The sequence below is a fragment of the Zingiber officinale genome, chromosome 4A, assembly GCF_018446385.1.
Source record: "Zingiber officinale cultivar Zhangliang chromosome 4A, Zo_v1.1, whole genome shotgun sequence".
Classification (NCBI taxonomy): domain Eukaryota; kingdom Viridiplantae; phylum Streptophyta; class Magnoliopsida; order Zingiberales; family Zingiberaceae; genus Zingiber; species Zingiber officinale.
Genome location: NC_055992.1, coordinates 131,713,029 through 131,737,190, shown reverse-complemented (window position 1 = coordinate 131,737,190; position 24,162 = coordinate 131,713,029). Strand labels below are relative to the sequence as shown.

The 24,162-nt window shown below is 37.2% G+C and overlaps 3 protein-coding genes across 3 annotated transcripts; all 3 read right to left on the bottom strand.

Annotated features, from left to right (window-relative positions):
* Window positions 1-343: 343 nt before the first annotated feature.
* Window positions 344-5,017, bottom strand: LOC121971267. Its single transcript, XM_042522441.1, has 4 exons — window positions 4,547-5,017; window positions 4,387-4,440; window positions 2,674-2,799; window positions 344-751 (listed from the first exon to the last, which is right to left on the bottom strand). Exons 1-4 carry the CDS (start codon window positions 4,925-4,927, stop codon window positions 575-577), a joined length of 738 nt encoding a protein of 245 aa, XP_042378375.1. The 5' UTR covers window positions 4,928-5,017; the 3' UTR covers window positions 344-574.
* A 252-nt stretch (window positions 5,018-5,269) lies between these two features.
* On the bottom strand, window positions 5,270-16,813 carry LOC121971266 (phragmoplastin DRP1E-like). Its single transcript, XM_042522440.1, has 15 exons — window positions 16,566-16,813; window positions 16,442-16,505; window positions 16,231-16,338; window positions 14,488-14,589; window positions 9,447-9,497; window positions 9,295-9,356; window positions 8,176-8,266; window positions 7,973-8,037; window positions 7,681-7,875; window positions 7,494-7,613; window positions 7,333-7,403; window positions 6,349-6,574; window positions 6,182-6,232; window positions 5,729-6,097; window positions 5,270-5,626 (listed from the first exon to the last, which is right to left on the bottom strand). Exons 1-15 carry the CDS (start codon window positions 16,707-16,709, stop codon window positions 5,498-5,500), a joined length of 1,848 nt encoding a protein of 615 aa, XP_042378374.1. The 5' UTR covers window positions 16,710-16,813; the 3' UTR covers window positions 5,270-5,497.
* Window positions 16,814-17,864: 1,051 nt separating this feature from the next.
* LOC121971265 (SH2 domain-containing protein A-like) lies at window positions 17,865-23,244 on the bottom strand. Its single transcript, XM_042522439.1, has 12 exons — window positions 22,972-23,244; window positions 22,039-22,230; window positions 20,892-21,089; window positions 20,715-20,807; window positions 20,354-20,431; window positions 20,104-20,271; window positions 19,507-19,851; window positions 19,104-19,372; window positions 18,827-18,989; window positions 18,407-18,750; window positions 18,246-18,311; window positions 17,865-18,175 (listed from the first exon to the last, which is right to left on the bottom strand). The coding sequence occupies exons 1-12, from the start codon at window positions 23,164-23,166 to the stop codon at window positions 18,145-18,147; spliced, it is 2,142 nt and encodes a 713-aa protein (XP_042378373.1). The 5' UTR covers window positions 23,167-23,244; the 3' UTR covers window positions 17,865-18,144.
* Window positions 23,245-24,162: the final 918 nt, after the last annotated feature.

Below are 24,162 nucleotides of genomic sequence, written 5' to 3'. Positions count from 1 at the left end.
GCTATAAACATAGATCTCACAACAACCTTCCAGGGCCTCAAAATCCATCTCCTTCCAAGAGAAATCCGGCTCCTAAGAGGTCAGGCCGGAACTCTCCAGCATTCTCGGAACTACTCAAAATTAAGTTAAATATAATACTTTGACCAAAAAAAAAAGTGGGTTACCAGTTCTTTAACCTGCTTACTTTGTACATATTCACAAATTGAGTTTATCGGGTTCGAATAAATTAAAGTAATTGAGGAAACTGTTCATTTCCCCCACCTTGCAATGTGTAAACACACAACAAAAAGAAAGAAAAGATTTACCTCTAGCAATATTTAACTAGAGATTAAAATACAAATTCTTGAATATTTAAATATAGGGAAACCAATCAAATGAAACCTTTTAACTCTACAAATACATGGCATCTGCGCATCGAGCAAAAAGAGATGACCGTTCTAAAACTCACGACATTTTACATTACATGAATTGTAAGATCATGCCTCAATCTTCTTGTAAATTGCATGTACAAAACACTTTGGTGCAAAGAACATTTCAAATGAAGGACATGCCTTGTTTTATAGCATAATGACCACTATTTCTCCTCAATTTCTATGTCAATAACGTCCTGCTCAGACGCTTTAGAGGAAGGATTCCAACGACCGCTAGAGGAGTTGTCTTTAGGCTGCCATACAATGTTGCCACAGCCTGTGCAACGAATCATCTGGAATCGGGAGCCCATGAACTTCCTCTTGCAAGCAGGACATGTACCCTGTAAGGGGAAAAACTTATTATGATCCTAATTTTTAGTAGAAGTGCAGTAAAAATAAAGTTGGAATCACTCCATAACAATAGTATGTCAATTATACATTGGGTTGACAATAGACCTTGTCTCCTCGAGAATTCACAAGCCTTTTCCTTTTAAGGCAGAATGATATTTAAATCAAATAATGAATTTCAAATTCCTTCGTGACAAAAAAATGTATGGACTAAATTATGCAACAGATTAACAAATCCAAATTGCTGCAGTATCAGTCATGTTCTCATATTGCCCATGACTCGCATCATATAGTCGACACATGCTACATGAATTATGGTGCATTTATATAGCCAATCACAAGCTCTGGATCATTACAAATATATTTAGCTTGATTGATGAGAAAATAAAATATTGAGAGTTGCTCAGTTCATGGCAATGCATCAAAACATACGTCACCTTATTTAAATAAGATAAACTACCACAGTTAAAGACAATGTTCTAGTTAAAGATCAGTTCCTTCCAACTGAAGGTAAATATCCATTTCAGTTTCATTCTGTTGGAGATTGCCCATTTCCCATTATAGCCGAGTCAAGAAATGGGGTAAATCTAATTTCATTATAACAAGAGGGATAATTTCGGATTGGCTCGTGAAGTTTGACCCCCTATATAAGTTCGGTGTTGTAATTTAAAAAGACAAGAATCTCAACTTAGTCCTGGGTGTTTATTGTTGCTTCAACTTCCGTCCAAATTACCCCGAGTTAATGATGAACATTTTGATGGTCAGGAGCAATTGAATTGAGTCATTGAAAACTGACACACATTTCATTCGCTAAAGTGTGTTCTACGAAAATCTAGGGGGTTCATGTTGGGTCGATCTTTAGGAGTTGTTTGAGATTTGCATGTAATGAAAATTACATATAAAACATTGACCAAAAGCTTATCTAGAATCAGTAAGAGAACTAAACGGCCAGATCCAGTTACCGCTATGTCCTTGGTGTATCAGTTTCAAATTTATTATTTCAGTGCAACTTGATTTCAAGAACAAGGAGAACACTCAAGGCGCATATATGGAAGTCACTAACAGATGTTTGAATACAGAAGTTAAAACAAATCAAATTATGAGATCCTAAACGGAGCAATACAAATTAAAAATACTTATATAACAATGAAAAGGCAATCCAGATAAGTAAATAACTACTCATATTCTTCTCTTCACTTGACAACCAAGGAAAAACTGACAGAACAGAGCTGCTAGAAAAAGACAACCAAAAAGATCATAAAAGATACAGGCTCTCGCTTCAATCAATTCCACTTCGGTGAAAATAAGACTTCACTACATTTTGCGCTTTAATTAGTAACAACGAAATATATGCTTATTCTGTTCCTAAAACCCCAATCTTTTAGGACAAAGATCAGCATATTTACCATGGTACTAGAATAATTATGATGTTTTAGGCAACAATATTATCCCCAATTAAGGTCCACATGTTGGACTTGGATCAGTGAGTCCACTTGCCTATATGTGAGAGGAAATTGTAACAATATAATGTAAAGATTGGTCCCTTCCCACACAAAAAAAAAATGTAGATCCGCTACATTAACGGCCCCCCCTAGTGCCGGCCCCACGGATATGGAGGGAAGTACATGCAGGTACGCACATGGTGGGGTAAACCCCAGGTCGTCAATTCCTGAGAATCGACCGCCATTACGCTAGAGATGTCATACGTCCACCTTTTGCACTACGCCCTGGAGCCCCTTCCCACACAAAAAACTTTTGTTGCAAGTGGTCAACTAACATACTCAAAAAGCATCTATATATTCTATCAATGACCGTTAAGAAACTGAATATGGGAAATGCACTGTTACTTCAAAACTAAATGGAGGATAATTAACATATAAAAGAAACATCAAACATTTAATGCATTGGAAATTACCTGAATAGCAAAATTGTTAGCAAGTGTTCCCATGAGAAGAGGAGCAGCAAATGGTAAGATCCATGTAGCAAGGATAAAAAATCTGAACAGCCATCCAGACAATGCAAACCAACAAAAGAAGACAGTCTGCAGGAACAGCAAGATAAAAGTATGAAACTACCAAAGCACAGAAACATGTACAGATTGGAAAATTTAGCATCATGCATATCAAACAAGTTAACAAGCCTGGATAATACTAAAAATAACAAGAACAAAACTTTGAATAAGATTCAAAACAACAACTGTTATTTTAATATAAAGGAAAGGAACTACTTCTTCAAACATGTCCAATCTAGATAGGATTTATTCCTAGCAGAAGAGTGTGTTTATTAGACTGTTTCAAAGTAATACACATGTTTTACAATTGCAATTCGCATAGCATGCTTTAATTATTCATTATAGCTACCACATATAACACTTTGAACATTAACGTCAATGAACTAAAACCTTGAAGGTTCCACCAGACTACACAAAGTAAAATATGAAGTCTATTTGGCCTGATAGCTCCAATTAGTTTAGTTCTCCCTAGAAAGTTTTGTTAGGAGAAAAATCAAGGACTTGGGGGATGGCCCATGTAAGGGCAATTTTTCTACTACTAAAACTGAAGAATCAATCAAGCTATCACAGAAACACTTATTGCCTATAAGTCTGTAATGGTAATGCCAAAAACAAGAGAAATATAGTTACCAATACCATCTCAAAGAAACACATCAATTGTTTTTGTCTTCATGGAGACAATGGTTCTTCAAATAAATGATCAAAGGAAAACATTTGACTGTATTGTCATCCAGTATTTCCAGGGACATGGGGCCAAGAATAAGGATAACATTAGTTACCAACACCATCTCAAGGAGATACATGAATTATTTCTGTCTTTGTGGAGGCCATGGTTTTTGAAAATCAATGATCAAAGGGAAAATTTTGACTGTATTCTCATCCAGCAATTCCAGGAGAAGGGGAATATTGAATAATCTGACTGAACAATAAATGAGCAAACAATAGTACTAAAATGAGTAATCCTTGTCGCCAATAAATGGAAAAAAGTACTGGTGTTCTTTCTCCTTGGATTAGATATGGATTTAGCCATGCAATCAATCCACTAAAACAGCATAAATTTCAAGGACATAACAAAATTAAAGAGAGATTGATCAAAATACATAAGATAAGTCTTTTGAATCTCTACATAGATAGATGAGAGCAAACATTATTTTAGTCAAAAATTGGCTTAAAATAATATGTTATAAAGTATCTAATAAATATACTAAACTAATTAATATATAGAAAACGTAAGGAGGCAAGTTGGCAGACCAGGAAGGAACCAACAAGTTTTGGCGAGCTGAATGGTCAGATAATGATCAGTCAACCATATAAAAAAGGTACGGCTAGCACCAAGTTTGGGATGAAAGCTCACTGCTCGAGCAGAAGTCATAAATAGAGCAAATCAAGAAAAACAGAAGATGTAACTACATATAAATAGCTAGAATGCTAAGTCCTTGTACTTCAACAAGAACAGCCCAGAAGTAGCGCTAAATTTACCAATTGTAAACATATCAAACACCAATTTTCAAATAAAACTAGATTATCACAATGATCCAAGATGGATAGTCAATCGTAAAAATACCAAACACCAAGAAATAGCGAAGAGAATTGAGGATCAAGAATAAATTAACTCACGGCAAGTCCTCTTCCAAGTGGTGTTTGTAGAAAATTATTGAGCTCTCTCCTGTACTGCAAGAAAGAACAAAAAAAAAAGGAATAAAATATGAAGAATTACAGGGGAAAATAGAGGGTAAAAAACGATGCTGGACCGCAAGTGAAATTGGAGAACACGAACCCTAGGCCAATTTCTAGAGAAGTCCACGGAGAATGACCTCCACCGCCGCCCAATACCCAGATCCTGATCGATCTCCCGTGCTCGTGCGACAGCTGCGCGGGTAGCGGAGTCGAATCGGCGAGAGAGTGAGTATTGACGGTCGAGACGTTCGGCTGTGCGTCGAGCCTCCGAAGCAAACTGCTCGATCCCATTGTTGGCGCTCCGCCACGCGTCCCGCAGGACCTCGCCGGAGGCCACTCGCTGGGCGAACGAATTGAGGTCGCTTCGGCGGAAGGCTAGGACGCGAGTGGAGGAGCAACGGGAGGCCAGGAAGGGTTTTGCTGCCGCTCCTACCGGAGTACCGAATGTGGGGCGGGCCCAATGGAATCCTGTAGTCGCCATGGACAAGGAGCAGCAAATGAAGGGCAACAATTGTGCGTGCAGAGTGTTCGAGGGTTTGTTAAGGGAGAGTTGATCGAAACGAACCGGATCGAAATTAGTGACAGAAGAGTTATATTTATATATATATATATAAATATATATATATATATAAACAAGGCAATTATTTTCACCACTACAAATTTACCTCCTTATAAAATTTTACACCACCACATTCGCAAAGCTTAATATGTCTGATCATTTTGGCACCTAATTATCATTACCATCATTAAATGACTTAATGTGACAAATGGAAATTGAAGAATAAAATAATACAAATTTCCAGACATTTTAATAATCTTAAAATTCTCGAGAACATTTTCTACTGAATTATATTTAAACTATTTCCACAGAATGGATCGATTAAAATATTTGGGCTACAAAACAAACATAATCTTACAATGAAAATACTAAACAGACAAGCCAACAAGAAGCAGGGAAGAAGGAAAGATCTTAATTTGCAAATGAGAAGGAGATGATGCACTAGAAAAGTCATACAAAGATAATTGATGTCGATAAACTAAAACATAAACTTTATCTAGCCCAAGATACTGCCTCAATTTCATCTCTTGCATTTTTGTATAGCTCCAGCCTCTTGGCACACTGCACTCTGCGCTCCATTAGAGCAGGATCTTCATCCAACAGCTGATATAGCTGCTTTCCCTGCATCACGAGAAAATTTAATATAAAAAACTAGACATAAAAATACTTCCACAGCATAAATTCTAGAAAAAATAGGCAGGTTATTAAGACTAGATAAAGGACCTCTTTTCTTCCTATTTGGGTGTAGAAGTGGTTGAGCAAAGAGCGTTTGGCTTCTCTGACTTGACAATGGACTGTAGCCTTCGGGAGTGTGTTCTTGAGCATTTCAGAAACCATTACTATGTAGGAGGATACATTAGAGGCTATCCTCCTGAAGTGTCCTTCAGAGTATCGGTCAGCAGTGATAGTGGAAGGATTCCCAGTTTTCTCAATATCCTGCGGGAGCTTTCTGAAGAAGTCAACTGTCAAATAGGATGCTTCCATGTCAACCAATCGGATCGCAGTCTTTCGGCTGTCTTCACGGAACCTTTCGAGAGCTTGATAACAAGCAGCGGCAAGTTCGGCTTGGAGACTAGGGAATCTCTTCAGCTCCTACAACAAAGAAATAGCAAGTGCATCGAAATTCAGTGGATTACGAATCAGAATAATGAGACGGTATTAACTTTAGTAAACAACCTGTGTCTCTCCAATGGACTTCCGTACCAAATCCTTGAGAACAAAATGTACCTGTGTGGTCACAACAAACAAGGACGGCTGAAAAAAGTTCTTAAATAATAATAATAATAATAATAATAATAATAATAATAATAATAAAGGGACGTAATATCTACGTAATATCTTACAGCATCAACTGATGCTTCAGCAGGACCTCTGAAATAATTCAAAGAACTCTCAATCAAGCGGCGATAACCTTGCTCAGGAGCAATCAGATGTGGTTGATAACCATCTGCTTCTGAGACGACTTTCTTCACATTTTGTAGGGAAAGATGACGATCAAATGGAAGCTTCCTCAAAGCAGCAGGGAGCTGATGATCAAAGACCCCATAGATTCGATCACCACCAGGGCGACTGTTCAAAATAATAATATAGATTAAGTCCAAAATAATAATAATAATAATATATATTGTCCCACACCACACAAGTTTACATTAAAGTCAGATAAGGAACAAAATGCACAGGGATAAACAACATGCTCTGGTATTTTTATGATAATGAACATGGGCAAATGTAAATTCCTAGAATTTTGACAAATTCCTCATGTGACAATTGTCTCTTTGTTTTGTGTAATTGTGCAATGAAAGGAAAGTCAGTTCATGGATGTTTGATATGAATCCTATAATTCAAATCCAAATGCAACTGAAAGCCTTTCCAGCATTAAAAACAATTCATCATGCTTGGATAGTTGTGGATATTTCTTAGGTGATCAGCAAATCTTGTAAACAATGTGAGCAAAAATTCAAAGGCAGCATAATAAAACTACTTTGTTCAACAATCCGAATTTATTGACATTGGCTTACATACCTCAAATACACTTAATTTAAGTAGAAATTGAAGAAAACATTACATCCTCAACCATTATCAACAACCCTGTAAATATAAAAATGATAGCAATCGAACTATCACACACAATACACTCAACTCTATTGCAAATTATTTTTGCCACGTGATCGGGTGATGTAACTTACCCTGTGAGTATTGACAAATTGATGAAACTATCTCAACACTCAATCAATATGTATATACAAAATGAAAGCCAAGTATATAATCTACATGTATAATAAGTTGCTAATAATAGAGCAATTGAGTAGATAAAAGTAGGTCTTTACCCTCCATCTAGATGTTCCTTGAATATCTTATCAAATGCACGGCACAGTTCCAATATGGTGTACAATTGAGCCTGGCAAAGAAAGAAATACATTTTAATAATAGAATCATAAAAAATTGAGAAAAATGAATCTTTAAATCGACTCATCCATTGCACACCTACCCCAGCATCCACAGCAATAGGTCTGCCAAGATTGTCCATCTCTGATTCAAGTTCATCTATGGTTTTGTTTATCAAAGATGTAATGCTAGGAATTCGAGCCCTGATTACAGATTCCAAATGCTGAAACAAATTTTAAAGTCAGTTCTCAAACTTGAGAGAAAGATCCAGAGAATCAAATCTGTTATACCTTTGAAAGAAGTTTAGCAAGATATTCCGAACCCATTTTACTAGCTAAATGTGAATAATCTAAACTATTTGCAAAATACTCCTTTTCTTTTCGCCTGGCAATAATCATATCAACATTTTTATTGATATCTGCTTGAGAGCGGTTGACAATTCCAACCCATGGATGCTGAAGCTTATAGGCTTTTCCTTCAAGAACCTGATCAACAAAGAATCACACATATCAAATTAAGCACACGAATATATAACAAGCATACAAAAAAAAACCAATGAGCATGTTAACAAATTAAACATACATCGAGTGCATGAGTTCCTTTATCCATCAAATCAAGTTTTGTTAACACCCCAAACGTTCTTTCACCTGACCAAATTTCAGACAAGTCTAATTAAGCAAATTTGCACAGACTCACTTGCCATAATCGTAAAATATGTTGCCAATTTTGCACAATATTAGCTATTTAGCTTGATAATCAATAAGAAACACAAATATCTTTTAGACCTGTTGGATCAACTTCCCTAGCAAGCTTGATGGCATCTGAGGTTGCAATATCCTGATTGGCAGGGGTAATAGCTAATATTATGCAGTTTGGCTGCAAAAAATAATATGTAGAGATGAGAACAATCAAACATAAAATATTCCATGGTGGAGAGGTCAAAGTCAAACAGATAAGAATAGCCACACGGGTAAATAGATCACAATAACCAAATCAAACCATACTGCATAAGGAAATTCTACCATACCATGAAAGAGAACGGAAAGACAGTAATAGTAACAAGTGCACTCCTGAATATGAAATGAAAAAAGGTAAATATAACCAGAACTTTTGGACCAAATGCAACAAATATTGGGCACAACACAATTGATAGCGTATGATGTAGGGTTGACAATGCATAAATGATAATCGGATACCTACAGGTGTGGTAGGTATCCAACCCATTTATGTTGGGCTCAGGTTCAATTATGTTCTATAACTAGGTTCAGATTGGTTAGAGTTTGCTTAAATTGCAGGCATGGTACTCGCATATTTTACCTACTATTTAAGTCAGGTGCGGTGTGCGGATACTAACAACAGAACCCAATTGTTATCTAAATCAAGTATTTAAATGGGTTCAAATTGCAGATATATAAAAGGGGTATGGATTTGGAGAGTGGCCAAAAATGTGGATATCCAACCCACTGCCATCCCTCTCAAATCAGAAAACACAACGCATACACAAGAAACATAAAAAGAGTGTTAAAAATGAATTTGTATGAGAGCCTGGATCCTCTGGACCGCTTTTTGAGGTCCAGGGGATGGTCCCTAAGCATGCATTGGTGGGGATGAATGGCCCCCACCTATTTTATAAGTGGGGGCCATCTGCCCTCTTTGTATGAAGGCACAATATGCAAATGATAAAAATTAGTAGTTGATAGACTGATTCACATTATCTGACGTGAAAATTTTACTACATTTTTTGAAATAATTTTATTGATAAATGGTTCATGTTATGACCCATTTTCATCAGCATCTTATTGTGACACTTCTAGATCTTATCTTGGCAATTCAAGTAAAAGGTCATGTTTGTGCCATGATATAAGGTCGAGCCATTTTGAAAGTCGTCCATGGGCATAAAATACCTTCTCAACATATGACCGCACCATATTTTCAATATCTTGCACAATGTTATCAGGCTGCCCTTCTGCAAAAGATAGAATTGGTTGAATTGAGATTATGAAAACAAAAAACTTATCTCCCTAAAAACACAGCAAAAAATCAACATCAGATATACCTACAGCAACCTTTGTTAGACCAGGGAGATCAATAAGTGTTAGGTTCACAACTGCCATAAGCAAAGGAGAAAATATCATTGATACAAGAATTTTGTTATCCCAAAAATTATGTATAAAATGAAAGCAATGACAATGCAAAAATGTATTTGCAATTTGTAGGCGTGTAATGAAAATCAAGACTAAAATTGTTATGAGATGCGAAAATGAATTACAAAAACAACAAATGCATACATCGTATACAGGACAGGTAACAGTTTAAACAAAGATTTTTTGTCACTCTATAACAACTCCCTAAAGCTAGAACTGAGACTACGTAAGACAAGATATAGCCGGGATAATATTCCATAGATAGGATGTATGATACCCAAAAATATATATATTTATATATCTAGGATAATAATTAAACCGAATAAAATTTGAACAAAATAAATTTATTTAGGAAAATAAAAACACAAAAAAATATAAATAATAGAGAAATGAGTTTATATAAATTAATAAAAATTTCTGGAATTTTCCTTAATTTTAAATAAATCGTTTTAGATTTTATGGATATAAACAGGTAAAAGATAAAGCTTATTTAAAATACTTCATTTAAATGAGGAGTTGATTGAACTTCAACTTCGATTTTAATAATGAAAACCCTAGTTCCAATTTACCTTGCGCGAGAACAGTGCCACCGCTAGCACATGTCCCCCTACCACCCGACGTCGCCTTCGAGTCGACACTTACTTCCCCTTCTCCTATCTCGGCATGCCACCATAGATTGTCGTGTGCCTCCTCACCTCCATCGACGTCTTCGCCACCGTCTCTCTCTCTTCTCCGCCATTTTCTCGCTCGCACACAATGCACGATTCACCGCGCGATCGCTAGACTTCGCAACCAGCAGCCGACCGTCGTTTCCACTATCCTCGCAATCAGCCACCCCGTGCAGTAACACGTCGAGGAGTCGCCGGCCACCGTCTGGTTTTCCGATCACGAGTGGCAATCTACACGCCACTCACCATTGCTACGAATTGTCAGTGAGGTGTGCTATCGTGGTTTGTAGGCCTTTGTCCCCTGTGCCACCCCTAACTGCAGATCGTCGACCGCCTGCCATAGCCAAGAGCTGACGTCGTCGCCAACCCTCAACAGTACAAGCAGATGCAAGGTCGACCACCTTTGCTGCCGCCATGAATTTCATCCACTGCAGATTCCCGAGGTTTGTCAACCTAGCCACCACTGGCCACCCGAACCACCGCCAGTGACCTCCAATCGTCGGAGAAGAAAATGAATAAGCAAATTTTAGTACTAAACAAACCCACTGACATGAAGACGATTGGAGCGATCTATGGATAAAGGTAGATAGTTCCTGCTTATCTTCTTTAGATCTTTGATCTTAGTGCATGATTATTTATTGTCATATCTTGATTAGATCGCAATTACTTGCTTACCTTAAATCCATTCTATATTGTTCTTGAGCTTGATCTTTTATTGCTTGAGCTTATATTTTGATCTACTTTAATATCTATGCAATCTTCTTTGTTTCTATGCATGTATTGTTTAAGTATTACCATAGTATAGTTACAGATTTATACTCGTAAGCTTGTAACCATATGTTAGTGATACTATAGTATAGTTGTATACTTATATGAGTGCATATATGTTAACAAGACTATACCTGCTTATACGGAATAGATATCTTACCCTAGCAGAGTGATAGGAATATTCCACTAGATTATTTTTTTCGTACTAGCATCTAGGACTACTTAATTTGAATTCCGTTGTTTTATTATATGTATGATGATATCATGGAATTAGTTGAGATATTACGACTAGAGGACTAATATTCTCTTGATGAGATTAGTTGACTAGTATTTTGTGGACGTGATTGTTTATGTTAGGCTCATGCCTATACATTAATAAGATCATACTGTAGTTTAGGATATCAAGTATCCTACTAGACCTTGATTTGTTATTTAGGTTCATGCCTATACGCTAGTAAGGTTAGACCAAGGTGTAGCTATAGAGCAGTATACTGAATGTGATAATTCATTTTTTGCTTATCATTACATTGTTATGTCCTGACGACTATTGTCTGTCATTCATGGTTGAGAGAGTAGTCAACGACCGTTAGTATACCCTGTCGATCACTGTCTCCCATTGGTGGTCCATCAACAATCATGATGCATATGACTGTCCACGTGACCATCTATGGTAGTGTGTTTGTTGTAGTTCATAGCTAGATAGTCACGTATATACTCTGTCTACACATGGGACCATCCGTGGTAGAGCGTTCTCCCAAAGTCAGTGACTGTTTACATACCCTGACAGACCATCCATGGTAAAGTGTTCTCCCGCAGTCAGTGGCTGAGGAGCTAGATAACTACCTCATCTTGTCAACCCACGGGACTATTCATGGTAGAGTGCCTAACTGCCACACGACCCATTCGTGATAGCATGTTCTTTCGCTAGTTAAGACTTGTTATATGCTTACTATATGCCAATCATGTATTGTACGTACAGGTTAGGATGTACTGTATGTACTCCCGATTTGTTAGTTATACCTAGTTGAGCAAGTTAGTGGAGTTTTATATAGTTGTTTATATTTTTGTTAGCAGTTGATTATATTGACTCTCTTACTTTTATAGTAAGTATGTTACTGAGATTACATTCTTTGATCTCCTTATATATTTAGTATCATGCACTATCTTCTTATACCCACTCAGTTGTTGTACTCACTACTCCTTACTTTTCCTTTGACTTTCAGGTTACCAAATAGAGGATGTATTGTGTCGCTCAGAGTCTCTGACTGTCAGTCCCACTCGTTTGGATTTCCTTTGAGTTGCTTGGTTTATTTTCTAGTGTTTACAGTTTCCTTGCTGTATCAGTTTCAGCTTTGTAGAATAATATGACTTTTATCTTGTATAATTTAATATGATCTCATATACATGCATACATATACGCATCAGCTTTTAATAACTTGGTGATTTTATATTGCATTGGTATTTATGTTGGCTTGAATTGGTTGATATCGATTACTTCCTATATTGTCACTAGGGGTACTATCCGATTTAGCGGACAAGTATATCATCGGGGCATAACATAAGATTGTAACAATGACATAACAACATGATAACCAAATTAAGGCCTGCTATAAATGGATCCTTTCCCATTTGCTAGCTATGAAAAAAAAAAAAAACTTCGTCCATATCTTTTTTCAAAGAAATCTTCTTATGTCCTCCTCAGATCCTCCTCTATGAAATCTATTTTATTCTTATTAATGTAATCCCCATTGATACCAAAATTATCCACAAAGTAATTGGAAAAGGCAATTACAACATTCCTATTAATGTTATGTCAAATTTCTACAAATTGTATTGCAGAATGAATTTGATATTGTGATTGTTAGGTGGGTTGGAGTTATTAGGGCATTGTAGTGGATTTAGTACCACATTGGTGTTTTAGGTCTATGCTATGATTGGTAGGAGGGAATGAAACTAGAATGGGAGTGAGAATGGAATGATATGCGGAATGATCCTTATTTCTTTGTGTTGCATTTAATGAAAACGTATGATAAAGGGAATGATATGTTCTATTTTTACCCATCTGGCTAATTTGGCATCCTCATTTCGTCCAATCTACCATGTTTTACCTGTTCAGCCTGTCCAAGAAATGATCATTCCACCACAAATTGTCCATTTGAACCATACCCATACCAATCCATCCTACCAAATACGACTTTAGGATTATACACATGTAATGTGTATACTTCATACATACAGTAAGATTCATATAATTTTATCCTAGATCTTCTATATATGTAAAACATCAAAAAAAGTACTTCAGTGAAATCAATTTGAAAAAGGAAAAAAAGAATAGAAGACAATTTATACAATCAAGATAAACAAAGGCAAAATGGTCTTTGTGGTTCAAAATGCAAAAAAGATTCGAGAACTAATGTTTTCACAAAAAAGCATAATAAGATTACAATAAGATTCTAGGGCCCTGTTTATACATGATATCGTTCCAATTAATATATCCGTATCTTATTCTAATTTAAAGTCATTTACCGAAAAGAAAAACTTAACAATAACCTCCAGCAGGTCCAGCACAAAGTCCAAGTTTGCATGTTGTTAATGACACATTTGGGCGGACAATTGGCAGCACCAGGAGCATGGCAATGTTAGGTACAGAAATCGAAGCCTGTTAGTCAACGAGCAACTAGCAAGAACTCCAATAAAGAATTGACTCATTTTTTAAGATTGTACCATGGACACTACATGCATCCACATGAGCTGGAGGTGAACCAACAACCTCCAAAATCTTCAACATCCAAGTTTGTGATTCCCTGCTGGTTGGACCTTTGCTTTCCTATTAGGTGAACCATTATGCCTTTTGAGGGAAGTGCCTCATCCAGCCAACATTTTGTCTACCAATCAGAGTAGACATAGGAACTACTATGCAGCAATAAGGGCATCTCCAATGCAAGGTTTAGGAGAGATTTGTAAAATCAAAAAAGCTAAATAAAAAGCCTTGAACCATTGTAAAATGAGGTTTGAGGTTTATAGTTTAAGAACAGTAGTGAAAACTCATACCTACTCATCTCAAAATTGATATAATATGCATGGAACCATGGAACTGCATACTATGAATTAGATCACAAAAAAGCCCATTTAGAGCTCTAACCATTCGAGATGTTTCAATAACTTTTCATATTGTTGATGTGACATATTGGGATCATAAAAAAGTTCATTTAGAGCTTTAACCATTGGAGATGCCCTATGTTGTCCTCCCAACTCAACTTTCCCAACCACGGCACTCTAGACATTGAGCCAACTATTTTTCTATGTGCACCATTACTCATACAAGGATGCATCATTAAGAATAAAGAATGTCTCCATACAATCACTAATAACAGTGAAGAAAATCTCTAAATAATATGATTTTTCATCAAAGCGAAATTGTAGTGCAAACACATTAAATTGCTAATATTGGCAAGTTCATCAACGCTAGAACAAACCTATAAACTTAAAATGAAAGGAAACAGATATAGATGTTTACCAAAGGGAGAATAAATGCTAAGATGTATTGGAACAGGAGAAATTTGTTTGGTTTTGCCTGTAAGCCTGTCTGTTTCATCTTGAATTTCCTTTCGCACAAGAGCTACATAGAGAATAAAGAATAGAACTGTGTTAATAAATTTTTTGATGTTCGTACAGATGTGAAAAGTGTAGACACATTTACCAGTGTAGTGTAAAACAAATAACACTCGACTTATTAGTAGATTGAACAAATTACTACTATTTCTTGGAAAACTAAAACAAATAAGGAGAAGCATATCATTTATAATTTACAATTATAGAACAAGTCAAATTACTACCATATTAAAAGTTGTAATTTGGCATTGCACAAGCTGATATTTTACTATATCTAGGACAATGCCTATAGCAGCCATATTTGACAATTATAAATTGCATAGTGTGAGTTGTATTTTTATTATACCTAATAGCAGCACCTATGCAGTCATATTCCATATTGAAGCAACAATCATTCTTATATAAACAAATGAATCGGTGCAGTGCAAACAAGAAGTATTAATTCATTTTTCAAAAATGATTTCTTCAAAAAAAAAAAAATGGCCATCGATCTCATAAATTATATTCTTTCTCATCTATATGTGTTTTTTTCTCTCACCCAAATTTATCAAAATTCTATATGATATCAAAGCCTTAGGTTGTGAGAGGAAGATAACGAACTGTGGCCATTGACAACAAGGCATTGATTGCTCTTCCCATTCTTCCTCAGTTCATCTTGAGAACTATGAAACTGTTTTGATTTTGTTTCTCCTCAACAGGGAGAACTACACTACCTACCATACTTGGTCTGAACTATGCAAAATGCTCTTCGGCCCAAGAATAATTAAGAATGGTTGATGGCTAAATTAAAAATTCAAAAGAGGGTACACCTTAGTATAAAATGCAGCTTGCATGCAACTATGAAACTGTAGTTGTTGCATGTAGGGGTGATCGCGGATTGGGTTGGTTCGGTTATTGGGATAAAAAACTATCCGGCCCTACTAGATCGGATAATATAATATCATGACCCTACATCCGGCCCTATATCCGGCGGTTATTATGTATTAAATATCCAACGGGTTGTCAGTTATTTGGATATCCGACCCTATATCCAATGAAATATAAAATATAAATATAAAATAATAAAAAATAAAATATTTTAAAATAATAATAGACATTACTTATTACACGTTATAGTAGCTAATCGTCAATAGATGCTACAACGTGTAACAACTTGTCGGCAGTAGCTACTACAACGTGTAACAGCTTATCCGCAGTAGCTATTATAACGTGTAACAACTTATCGGCAGTAGTTGCTACAAGTAGGGGTGATCGCGGATCGGGTTGGTTCGGTTATTGGGATAAAAAACTATCCGGCCCTACTAGATCGGATAATGTGATATCATGACCCTACATCCGGCCCTATATCCGGCGGATTTTGTTTTTTCGGTTCGGTTCGGGTCGGTATAAGCGGGTTGGTCGGTTTGACGGTTTGACTGCTCACCCCTAGTTGCATGGATGTTCAACTCCGTGGAGAAGAGAGATATTGGGAATTAAAGCTTCACAGCTTCAAATATACACACACACATTAAGTCCATAAATTTCCTATTCGTTTCCATGTCAAGGGACTCAAGACTGAAGCAATCAACACCCGTATAAGTAGCTAGTCGAGAGAAATATAAATTTTTCTGAGAATGTGAAAAAAAATATATATACAACAATAACATACAGAAATCGGTGAATATTCTCTTTGGCAAGTGAAGAAACTCAGCATATTCTGGCTTCCCCTCCTCTGTCTTGTGAAGCTGCAGTACCAGCGGTCTTCTCGTCACGATTCCTTAAAAAAATCACACAGCGAGTGAGACAAAGACTTTTTTCAACTAGATTCAAATAAGACAACGGCAGTCATCCCAAACCAATCGATCTCAGAGTAACCCTACCAGAACCACGCGGCAAGAAATCTCGCCCAACGACGCTCTCCAAAACCGACGATTTGCCGGAGCTCTGCGACCGGGAACACATCAAACAAGTTGTATATCAAGGAAAGTGAGATCGGAGGAAGACCTGTCCGCCGACGACGGCGACGGAGGGAAGCGCCTCCCAGAGGGTCGGCAGAGCGCCGTCGGCGCCGCCGCCGTAGTCCCCAAGCATCGTGCACGCCCTCTGAATACGGTTCACCAGGCCGATCAAGCTCTCCATCGTCGTCATCGCTGAAACCCTAAACCCGAAATTCGAACTCAAGAAAGGAAAGAAAGAGAGCTGAGAACGGTAAGTAACGGGCGAGGAAACAAAGGCCAGTGACTCTTCTTATTCGTAGTAATGTCGGTGACCGGTGATTTATACGTTTTACTTGTTATGCCCCTGCATTTTCTTAATAGATAGTGTTAAATTAGGGGTAATTATGGAAGTTCACGAGTGGTGAGCCCGCCCGCTTGCCCGCCCGCCCGCTTGACGTCCTTTTATGCCTCTGTTCTGTTGCTTCGATTTCAAAAGATTTCAAATCCGCGGCTACACAGCAGGGGAATATTAGAACGAGTCGTGAAACAAGTTGTGACGCTAGCTCTTGGCTTCTGGCTTATTTTGGTACGTGGCGCGTTCACGCGGGGGTAAGGAGGGAGCGGTGAGTGCTTACCATCTGAAAATATTAAATCGCTTTTGGATTATTCGGAATCGTCTTTTGTGATACGATTCTATGTATTTTTTTTATTTGTTGGTTTTTAAATTGGATCGGTTTTTTTTTCTAGAGATCCCAGACATTAAAACGCTAGATTTTATAATCTTTTTATTTTTTTATATGAAAATATAAATATTATTAAATATTATGATAACTAAATTTATATAATAAAATAGTAGTTAAATTATTAGTTAATTTAAATTGGTAGAGATAACATCACAATATATAAAATTATTAATTTATTTATAATTAAATTATTTTTTCTAATTATTAATTAACGTACCATTATAATAATATCTAATTATAAAATTTTAAAAGGATAGTATGATCTACTATTCACATCTACTAGATCTGATTATGTGACTCCAAATTGATTATGCATAGCAAGTGATATCACCTTTTTCTTCCACCATAACAAATGAAGATGCAAACAGTGAGGAGTTAGATGGTCAGAGTTAGATGGTCAGAGTTAGAGGTAAAAAACAAGAGTGCTGATCATGAACAACAGGTGGTTTGGCAAAATGATATCCATCAAATTCTTAAAGGTAAAATTAAAGCGTTAACAAACTAGGGAGAGAGTAAAATTTCCTCTGTAAAATAAATGCAACAAAGATTTTGTGCATATTGCCTCGAACTCACTGCAGAATGTTTCAAACTGCATGAAGCTACAACAAGAGAGAGCAGGTATCTACAGAAGAAATAATACTTATTCTAAATTTAATATTACACTTGACTCAACGTACGTTGTTCCAACTCACGACTCTCTTCGGAGCTCGTTCAATTCTTACAACATTGCAAAGATGGAAAAGCTTGGAGCTGCAGGTCAGTCGATCATCCAATGCATCAGACAGGATGCATGTCTTCATCGTATATAATAACCATCGACTGCAGGGGCACCATGGCACCATAAAACACATGCTTCATGGAGTAGCTGCAGCCAAGATAGACATTCATCTCGTATTTTTACCCTCAGTCACAAGCATTCCTTTGTCGAGTAACCCTGTTTGATAAGTAGATTGATCAACAAAGGACCAAGTAGATTCAGTTTCTGGCAGAGTGAGAATACTTGCCTTCCTAGTTGGGAGAGTTCAGGCTCTTCCAACAGCATGTCTTGCAGTAATCTTGAATCCCAAACCCTGTAATCATTAAAAGCTTGCAACGGATAAGGTAATGTTTAAAGAATAAAGAAACCAAACGAGATATATAAAGCAAAGTTTGAATTAAATCACACCTGTGATCGAGAGTGAGAAGTTTATGATGAATGACCAAATCTGTGCCAAGGTAAGTAACAATTAGACTGCCAGCATCAGGGTGAGGCCAGCTGCGAGAAGTGGGAAATCGTAGTACAAAAGTTCCTGTCTTATGTAATCCTTCAGGACCTTTAAGTGCTGCTTCTGCTTCTTCCCTTGTAATAAATCCTTCTATCCATTTTGGTGATTGGCATCCCCATATTTTGTTGACCCATTCTTTGGACAAAGCAAAAGCTACAGGATACAACCAATGCCAGATTCTATCAAACTCTTCCCGGCCCAAATGATCACCACATCCAGCAATTCCATGCAAAGTCTCAAGGTCCTAAGTACAGTTTGAAAATTAAATCGCTGCTAAACAAAAATAAACTGTTAAGAGAGAAATAAGATACTCAAGGAACCTGCGCGGACAAGGGCCTGCTGGTAGAATTAGCGATGCTTGTGAATCGCTTATTGAGCTCAGGAATAGTGCTGATCCAGAGGGCATGTTGCTTGTTTTGGGAAATGGTGTTCCAGGAATCATCCCCTTCTTGAAGCAATTGCTTTGCAATTAATATTTGACTTCTGTTATTACCAAGCACAGCCAAATTAAAAAGGGAAAAATTACTTTTGAATTCAGTTACTGATCTGACAATAAGTCTCTTAAGTTGGAAATTCCATATCTTTAGTAATGTTCACCTGTGATGAGAGCATCCACTGTATAGACAAACCTGCTCTGCAAAATGTGCAATTTCTTCATTGCTCAAGGAAGCTACCAAATCTTTAAGTAGAATTGATCGCTCAACTGTGCCTTCCAAACAGTATCTAAATGTTGTAACATCTGAGATAAATGAATCACCATTCCATCTGGCTTCAGAGTCTTTAAGATCAGTGCTGTCAGAATCAGATGGTCCACTATCTGTTCCTTCACAACTATTCATTCTTCCATTTTGGCTTTTCCTGAGCGTCTTTACCATGCACAGAAAATAGCATTGCTCAAATTTTAGTCAGGATTATGCATTTTCAATAATAAAAAAAAAAGTCATTGAGAAAGACTAAATAAGTTATTTGTAATACATGTAGGTAGAAGAACCATAGTTACCTGTACCAAGGTCTCATTAGCAGTTAATTCCCCCACTGATCTATAACCGTCTACTTTACAACGCTTTGATGGTGGACTAAATTTTGAGTGAGATTGGTTTGAAGATTTTAAGTGACCATTTCCATAGACATCACGAATTGCTTGTAATCCATCACTAGACTTCAGTGATTGAATTTCGCTCACTGTTGTTGGAACTGATCTTTTCACAAACCCCACTGTCTTGAAGGTGCGATTCCTTGATATACAGCCGATTGGACAAGAATATGCTTCAAAGAAAGGAGGTCTCTGAGAATGTGATGTGCGGAAACAAACACGAAAGAGCCTATTGTCACATTTTGATGATAGCTGAACCAGGAAAAAGTTGCAAGAAACCATCCGTTATCCTCAGCTTTGCATCTCAGGTAAAAAAAAATACAGAATAATCATCATGACATGGGTATAACACTAATAATGTCAGGAACCCTAGTGATATTTTAAGATATCCAGGATCACCTAGGGAATTTAATAGCATTAGCAAAAACTGCAGAGGACTTCTTATTTATTTAATATCCCTTAATAATTAATATCAAGAAAAACATAAGCTAATTCAATAGCTACCTGAGATATTTTCAGCTTAAATGTAGCACGGCCACGTAGAAGCATTACTGGCCTATCAGTAGAAGGGTATTCAAGCCCATCACAACTTAGTAACAGTGGGGCTTCCGAATCATCTCTTGTTTTTTCAACAGGAGATCCATTGTCAGCATATAAAAGTGAGGCGGTTACCTGAATAAGCAGGCAAATAAGCAATCATGATAAATATAATCTTAAAGTGGCAATGCGTAAAAAGGTAGAGGAGTGATTTTACATCCATATCCTTGTGAACTGATTGACCAAAGGCATCTAAGAGGACAACTTCCAAAGAAAAGTTCCTTCGACAAGAGGCCTACATTCATGAAACTTCAATTTAAAAAGAAGAATTAAGCTACATAGATATTGTGCAGTGAGTTTTAGAAGAGTTAAGAGTTGACACAATTATCTCCCATCTAAAGCTGCACTTATTTACCTTCCTAGCTAGAAGAAATTGATCACTTCTTACTTTATCTGGTTAAAGACCTCAAATCTTTCAAATTTAGACCTAATTGAATTCTTTGCTGCTAGTTACTTAAGATTAAAATGAAATATAAACTGTAAATAATTGCAACTTTATTAAGATGATGAACCCTGACCTTGCCACCAACTATGCTCCAAACACCATCCCCTCCTTCTTCAACTCCATCCAAAATTCCAGAATTATCAAAAGACAATTTAACTGGAGGACTCTGTCAGTAAATAAATTGTTATATACGCTAGATAAAAAACAGCCAAAATGGTTCACTCTAAACATTAAAAAATCAAGTGCACACCTTAACAAACTGGTCTGATATTGATGCTGTCGTAGGCAAAATCTGAACTTGATACGTATAACTCCCAAGATTTCCATCATTACCAATTAGCATTATTTGCTTAATATCATCTTGGCATGGCTTGTTAGATAAAGGGGACAAAGACTTCTCCCCAACCAATTTTCCATCGACATAAAGGCGTATATATTTTTCAGCTACCTGAGATAAGCATGTTCAGGAATATTTCAATAGAAATATCTTGCAACAAATATAGGTGGTAAACTGATAATCCACATGGGAAGCCCTTCCACATATTCATGTGGAAAACAAATTATATTAAATAATTCCAGAAAGAAACCAAACAGATATATAAGCAATTTTTTGCTCAGAATTCTTTCCTGTGGACAAACTCCAGCAATAATCAAGCATAATGGAGGGTTAAAGGTATGGTTTTAAACTATAAGGAACCTTTCAATTCCAAAGCCACTAAATGGAATCAACAAGAAGTTAACACAATCTTTGAATAGCATTGTTCCAAAGAGATGGTTGACTTGAAAAGTTAAATATAAAATAAATGACAATTAAACAATACATGACCTATATCAAGTATTTGGAACACTCATGGATAGACCATCACCCTTCCCAAAGATATTTATACATGATGACAAATAGTTTAAAAATTTTCTGATAGTTACTTAATTTCATAAAATTAAACAAAAATCATTTAATCAGCCTAAAGAGAGTAATCATGTTAAATCGCAGTGAAAGAGAAATGGATAAAAGGTGTAAGAAATATTGGAAAAGAAAGGAGCTCCAAAACATAGATCACGAACATTCAGCCACCAACAATAAACCTGAGCCTTCTTGTTGCAGATTGACTCAAGAAGATACAGTAGGCAGACTTGTGATATTTCTTGGTGAAATGTGAAAATGAAAAAGTAGAAAATGATTTGGTTGAGAAAAAACAAACATGACAAAGTGAAGACAACATTGAACTTGGTCCTTCTCAAATATTTCATCTTATATTAGTGAAGAGGGACTACAAAGGATAATAAGCAAATGAAGTCACCATAATCATTCAAGGTAATAAATGATAAATGCATAGAGAAAAAAAAATCTCACTTTGAGAACACTACGAAATGTAACTAAAATTTGCAGTAATTCATACCTGGCATCCAACATGAAACCATTTCTCCAATGGGCAATCTATTTCAGAAGCAGTATGCAGGATGTCAGTCCATGGAAATGGATGCTCAGAAGATGGTGCTTCTTTGTGTATCAGCACCAAAGGAAGAAGAACCAATTTATTCTCCTCGTTCAGAACAATAAAGGGTATTTCATCTTCACTTTCGGACTTCTTCTGCAATATTAAGGAAGAAAAGTGCATAAAGCAACACAACTAGGTTCTAAGAACAAAGAATTCTTCTAAGACACTTTACATGCTAAGATCGCATAATGCCAATCAAACTCATTTTCAAGAGCAAATGGTACCTGCATTCTAAAATTCCACACGATTTATAAATTGCTCAATTTACTGCACCTACATTATATGGAACTACAACTCAAATTTATCTTTCAAAACTTCAACAAGGAAAGAATTTTATATCATTGCATCTGACTTTAAGTAAAAGGTGGGGTAACAGGCACAGAATTGTTTGCGAAGAAAAACAATACACAAGTTCTAGAGTGGCACAGTAGTAATCAAGAGATTGGCATCTGAATTCTCTAACATGTAGCTTAATAGACGATTATAATTCAGTTGAATATTTTAATATTCTAGAAAAAAAAATATTATTTAACTTGCGTACAGAGCAGAAATAATTAAATTTTCCTATAGTTTCTTCAACATGAGACATAAAGATAGGAAAAGAAAATGAAGGTTTTCCCTTATCAGCCACCAGAAAGTTTCTATCCATGCATCAGAGTAAAAGGGGGGGAAAATCATCCTTCTACCGTGGCAACTTAAGAAGAGCCCCACATGCTTTAAAAAAACTGAGAATTTCACCCTGTCCGGGCATCGACGAAATGCGAACAGCATAAAGCTCAGAGCAACCCAAAAGAGACCATCCAGATCAAGAAGAGAAGACGGTAAGAACCATACCTGCTTAAGTACGACAGAAGACGGACGCGCCGACCCGGAGAGATAAATCCAAAAGCAAAGAGTGAACCCAACCCCGACACCACCGCCGCTGCCCTCGCCTCCTTGCCCGCCGTCGTGGCAGACTCGGTCGAGGCGTACCCTGAGGTCGTTGAGCTTGGAGTACTCCTCTTCGCCGCATTGCTCACCGTCCACCATGGCTGATCGATCGCCGAGGGTTTTGTGATTTGGGGGTTAGTTGGGTTCGGAAGGCGTTTCGTTTTATTTCGGTGGCGGTGGGCGCTATTTGTTCTTTACTAATAGCGAGGTGTGTTATTTAACGGTCTGCGCTGCTTCCTCCGCTGGGCCGCTGAGCGGTGGGGGGAATAGCGAAGATAAGGAGTGATCGCGTTAGAATTCGATATCGAGCCCCGCCATGATCTTATCCAACGGGTGTGGTTGACCCGGACAGGAGAGGGAAACGAGCAGATCTTGATCGTCAAAATTGCAATATGCATGTCATCGGACGGTCATGGATCAAGTTCCTCGAGTGTTTGAGATGTAAACTAAATCGCTTTCCTTATTAACGAGAATTTGATGGGCTTTTCTTCTTGAAACTGCCCGTTTGCATAAATTTTGACGAGCAAGAAAGTTGGTCAATGGTCGCAGTGAAATCGGATGACGAAGGGCTTCGTAGCTGATTAAGTTACTGATGGTTTGGGGTTATTTCCCGAGCACCTGCCTCACTCCCTGACTCGCTATTCTCCTCCTCCGAGCCCATAATGTTCATCAAGCAACAACTCCTTTAGCCTCGGAAAGGTCACTCAGGGTCGGCACTCAAGCACTCGGGTCATCTCTCGAGCACTCGCCTCCAACAACAACATCTCACTCGGACTCGGATCATATCCCGAGCACTTGGCCTTCGTCCCACGACATCCCACTCAAATTCAGGAAGTCTAGTTAATTAATCAACAACAGACGACTACTCGACCTCACCTCTAATAACTTGCACACCTATCCAACGGCCCGATAACATCTGATAATTGGTGCAGAGGACACCTAGGTAACAGCTCAATAGTGTCAAGATACGGTCGAATGGTTGTTGCCTCTGGTGCCCTAACCGCCTCTCAATCGCGGTTAGGCACATGTTACATAGAGATTTTGTCCAACCATGTCAAGAGATAATTCAAACAATTGTCGCCTCCGGTGTCCTAA